The sequence below is a fragment of the Triticum urartu genome, chromosome 7, assembly GCF_003073215.2.
Source record: "Triticum urartu cultivar G1812 chromosome 7, Tu2.1, whole genome shotgun sequence".
NCBI lineage: Eukaryota > Viridiplantae > Streptophyta > Magnoliopsida > Poales > Poaceae > Triticum > Triticum urartu.
The window spans coordinates 475517431-475522482 of NC_053028.1; the positions used below are offsets into that span (position 1 = coordinate 475517431).

The following is a 5052-nucleotide window of genomic DNA, read 5'->3' on the forward strand; positions in this document are numbered from 1 at the left end:
GGACTTTGGTTGACTTGCCAATGATCGGCAAGCAATTGAGAATAAATGGATCTTCAAGAAGAAGACTGACGCTGACGGTAATGTTACTGTCTACAAAGCTTCGACTTGTCGCAAAAGGTTTTCGGCAAGTTCAAGGGATTGACTACGATGAGACCTTCTCACCCGTAGCGATGCTTAAGTCCTGTCCGAATCATTGTTAGCAATTGCCGCATTTTATGATTATGAAATTTGGCTATCCCTATCACGCCGGTCACGCCCACGGTCTCTCTCCTGGTCCCGTTCTCGGTCCCTATCACGAGTTCTCTCACGATCTCTATGGTGGTGCCTATCTTCCCTTGGATCACGATCACGGGTCCTGTCATGTGAGCGTTCACGAGTTTTCTCGTCACGATCTCTTTCCCGTACCCTATCACGAGATTTCTCACGATCCCTGCAGCAAAAGTATTACGTCACTTTAGCAAATAATATAAGCATCAAGGTAACAGCGAGCAATATATAAGGATATAAAATGCTTACCGATCTGCAGGACGATCATCCCTCCTAGGCTCTTCTGATCTGGGTCGCCCAGCAGCGTTCTGTTGCTCTCTGATAAGTGGTAACCAAAACATATTAGCACAAGATACTAATTACATCATCTAACATACGGACAACATCAATATAATACCCTAAAGCCCCCAAAAACGTTCTGCACCACCAGCTATACACAGAAACAGAACCAAGGTTACTATCATACACATGTTAATACCGCGTTATACCCTGATATATCAACAATAATGCAGTATCAAACATCAGTGTGGATGAACAATGTCAAACTCATTAATAGACCGTTAATACATACTCCCTCCGTCCGGAAATACTTGTCTAAGAAATGGATAAAATGGATGTATCTATAACTAAAATAAGTCTACATACATCCATTACTAGGACAAGTATTTTCGGACGGAGGGAGTATAAAGGTATATCAGACAGTAGAGAGAAATGCAGTAACAAGAAAATTAAGTATTCTTACCTAGCAGAATGCTTCTGGGCAGCATCTTCACCACCAATCCTGCTTGATCCAAGTCCACCACCCAATCTCCTAGGACGCCAATTTGGAACAGTTCTACCACGCTCTACGTCAACAAGCACCCTTTTGTTATCCACTTTTCTCCCATCAGCTTGCTTATAAGCACCTGGTGACAACAAAGCATGAAATGGGTCAGTCATCAAGCCATGCAAGCCTACATTGAGTTTGAATGACCAATGAACTTACTTTTCATGTCCCGAGTGTGTGCATACTCTACGAATGCATATCCTCTAGGTTTATTTGTTACCTTGTCGGTTACGAGCCGTACCTGCAAAGCTCAAAAACAGTAATTAAAGATTTTTTAGAAATAAACCTGCATTCAACTTAAGAAATACTACTGGCTATCAATACATACACTAGTTTGTTTGGCTAAAAACATATTTCATTGTTGCACGACAGGAAGGCACTAGCCTAACTAGCCGTGCTAACCTTGCATATGTAGAGCTTCCGCATAAGGATTGAAATCCAGCACACATGAACATGAAGTCTCGCCGATTCGCACATGTTGGAAAATACATCCCACACCCCCTTACCAGGGAACTTGCTTAATAAAGGGAAAAAATGTACTGCAGAGACTAAATACTATACCAAGTTACCCTCACCGTTGTTGCTTATAATTTGTTCAACCTTTGTGGCGAAGAAAACAAAATAGCCAAAGCAATTACATGAATCAAGGTGATAATAGTGCAGGGTAGGTAAGTATTCCTTACACACATGGAAATGGAGTAGACTCTTCAACTCTAGGAGTTGAGAGATACCATACGCATTATACGTTTGTGTTGTTTCCTCCATGAGAAGCAGAACTTGGCAGCAGCGCTAGTACCATAACAGCTCATGGAAAGTAACTACAAATACTACTCACCAGTGGACCTACCCAATTAGGTCTCAGGGCGTAGAAATCGCCTGCAGATAAGCTGCTCTTTAAGACAAAAGTGATCTACACTTCTGCCATTATAAGAATTCTTCATGCTTTGTCAGCTCCAGTTAATCAATATGGGAGATTTTGTGGGGCAGGAAAGAACCAATCATGAAAGCAACACTACCTTGTGGTGCCATGGCAAAAGCAAATTGTTTGCTCTGTTCCTCACGATTTTTCTCAAGAAATCAAGCATCAAAATTACCTTTGCATGCACATTTCTTTTACCAGAGAAATTTACAGTCTTCAAATGTTCTACCAACAGTGCACAGATTAAATGGCTTGCCAAGGATTCATACAGTATACCAAACTGATTGCTGCCTCGTCTGAACTCTGTTTAATTATCTACCAAGAAATGCATCGATTTCCATATGGACATCTATGGCTACCCGTAGCGATGCTTAAGTCTGTCCGAATCATGTTAGCAATTCGCATTTTATGATTATGAAATTTGGCAATGGATGTCAAAACTGCATTCCTGAATGGATTTCTGGAAGAAGAGTTGTATATGATGCAACCAAAAGGTTTTGTCGATCCAAAGGGAGCTAACAAAGTGTGCAAGCTCCAGCGATCCATTTATGGACTGGTGCAAGCCTCTCGGAGTTGGAATAAACGCTTTGATAGTGTGATCAAAGCATTTGGTTTATGTACAGACTTTTGGAGAAGCCTGTATTTACAAGAAAGTGAGTGGGAGCTCTGTAGCATTTCGAATATTATATGTGGATGACATATTGTTGATTGGAAATGATATAGAATTTCTGGATAGCATAAAGGGATACTTGAATAAGATTTTTCAATGAAAGACCTCGGTGAAGCTGCTTATATATTGGGCATCAAGATCTATAGAGATAGATCAAGACGCTTAATTGGACTTTCACAAAGCACATACCTTGACAAAGTTTTGAAGAAGTTCAAAATGGATCAAGCAAAGAAAGGGTTCTTGCCTGTGTTACAAGGTGTGAAGTTGAGTAAGACTCAATGTCCCGACCACTGCAGAAGATAGAGAGAAAATGAAAGATGTTCCCTATGCTTCAGCCATAGGCTCTATCATGTATGCAATGCTGTGTACCAGACCTGATGTGTGCCTTGCTATATTAGTTAGCAGGGAGGTACCAAAGTAATCCAGGAGTGGATCACTGGACGCAGCGGTCAAGACAATCCTGAAGTACCTGAAGGACGCAAGGTACTGTGTTTCCCTTCTCATGGTTATTGAGAGGTGATGAAAAAGCATCATCGTAAAATGGGTTACTTGTATGCTGCGAGCTTTGCATGATAACTTGGTGGACGGCACAGATGTCGCTAAGTCACGCAAACGCCACATGAACGTGTTAACATTACAAACGGTGGAGCGAGCTGTCACAAGTGTGGTGCAGTGTCTGAACACTACGGTCGTGGCGGGATCTACTCGTGCAAGCACGGAATGATAGTTGCTTCAAGAAGTCAGCAAGAATGAAGGAGATCTCTGGAGTGAAGGAGTTCATATCCGATCTAGGTGTCATACCTAGTGCATCGGGTCCAATGAAAATCTTTTGTGACAATACTGGTGCAATTGCCTTGGCAAAGGAATCCAGATTTCACAAGAGAACCAAGCACATCAAGAGACGCTTCAATTCCATCCGGGATCTAGTCCAGGTGGGAGACATAGAGATTTGCAAGATACATACGGATCTGAATGTAGCAGACCCGTTGACTAAGCCTCTTCCACGAGCAAAACATGATCAGCACCAAAGGCTCCATGGGTGTTAGAATCATTATTGTGTAATCTAGATTATTGACTCTAGTGCAAGTGGGAGACTGAAGGAAATATGCCCTAGAGGCAATAATAAAGTTATTATTTATTTCCTTATATCATGATAAATGTTTATTATTCATGCTAGAATTGTATTAACCGGAAACATAATACATGTGTGAATACATAGACAAACAGAGTGTCACTAGTATGCCTCTACTTGACTAGCTCGTTAATCAAAGATGGTTATGTTTCCTAACCATGACAAAGAGTTGTTATTTGATTAACGGGATCACATCATTTGGTGAATGATCTGATTGACATGACCCATTCCATTAGCTTAGCACCCGATCGTTTAGTATGTTGCTATTGCTTTCTTCATGACTTATACATGTTCCTATGACTACTGAGATTATGCAACTCCCGTTTGCCGGAGGAACACTTGTGTGCTACCAAACGTCACCAACGTAACTGGGTGATTATAAGTTCTGCTCCTAACAGTGCTACCAAAGTACAACGTAACTGGGTGATTATAAAGGAAGGTGCTCTACAGGTGTCTCCAAAGGTACATGTTGGGTTGGCGTATTTCGAGATTAGGATTTGTCACTCCGATTGTCGGAGAGGTATCTCTGGGCCCTCTCGGTAATGCACATCACATAAGCCTTGCAAGCATTGCAACTAATGAGTTAGTTGTGAGATGATGTATTACGGAACGAGTAAAGAGACTTGCCGGTAACGAGATTGAACTAGGTATTGAGATACCGACGATTGAATCTCGGGCAAGTAACATACCGATGACAAAGGGAACAACGTATGTTGTTATGCGGTCTGACCGATAAAGATCTTCGTAGAATATGTAGGAGCCAATATGAGCATCCAGGTTCCGCTATTGGTTATTGACCGGAGACATGTCTCGGTCATGTCTACAGTTCTCGAATAGGGCGTTACGCTGACAGTTTCATTATGAGTTTAAATGTCGAATATAGGAGCCAATATGGGCATCCAGGTCCCGCTATTGGTTATTGAGATGTGTCTCAGTCATGTCTACATTGTTCTCGAACGTAGGGTCCGCACGCTTAACGTTACGATGACAGTTATTATGAGTTTATGCATTTTGATGTACCGAAGTTGTTCGGAGTCCCGGATGTGATCACGGACATGACGAGGAGTCTCGAAATGGTCGAGACATAAAGATTGATATATTGGAAGCCTATATTTGGATATCGGAAGTGTTCCGGGTGAAATCGGGATTTTACCGGAGTACCGGGAGGTTACCGGAACCCCCCGGGAGGTATATGGGCCTTAGTGGGGCCTTAGTGGAAGAGAGGAGAGGTGGCCAGG

The 5052-nt window shown here is 42.1% G+C and overlaps 1 protein-coding gene across 1 annotated transcript; it reads right to left on the reverse strand.

Moving 5' to 3' along the window:
• Positions 1-219: 219 nt before the first annotated feature.
• On the reverse strand, positions 220-2363 carry LOC125518955 (U1 small nuclear ribonucleoprotein 70 kDa-like). The gene is made up of 5 exons (XM_048683837.1): positions 1496-2363; positions 1253-1334; positions 1010-1172; positions 517-585; positions 220-430 (listed from the first exon to the last, which is right to left on the reverse strand). The coding sequence occupies exons 1-5, from the start codon at positions 1568-1570 to the stop codon at positions 220-222; spliced, it is 600 nt and encodes a 199-aa protein (XP_048539794.1). The 5' UTR covers positions 1571-2363.
• Between the last annotated feature and the right edge of the window lie 2689 nt (positions 2364-5052).

What these genes read in the sequence shown, in the direction of transcription:
- LOC125518955 (XM_048683837.1), bottom strand. Translation starts at nt 1,570, where the DNA reads ATGTGCGAATCGGCGAGACTTCATGTTCATGTGTGCTGGATTTCAATC. An exon ending in GCCCAGAAGCATTCTGCTAG is followed by an intron (nt 586 to 1,009) that starts GTAAGAATACTT and finishes ACCACTTATCAG; the next exon opens with AGAGCAACAGAACGCTGCTG. An exon ending in GATGATCGTCCTGCAGATCG is followed by an intron (nt 431 to 516) that starts GTAAGCATTTTA and finishes CTTTTGCTGCAG; the next exon opens with GGATCGTGAGAAATCTCGTG.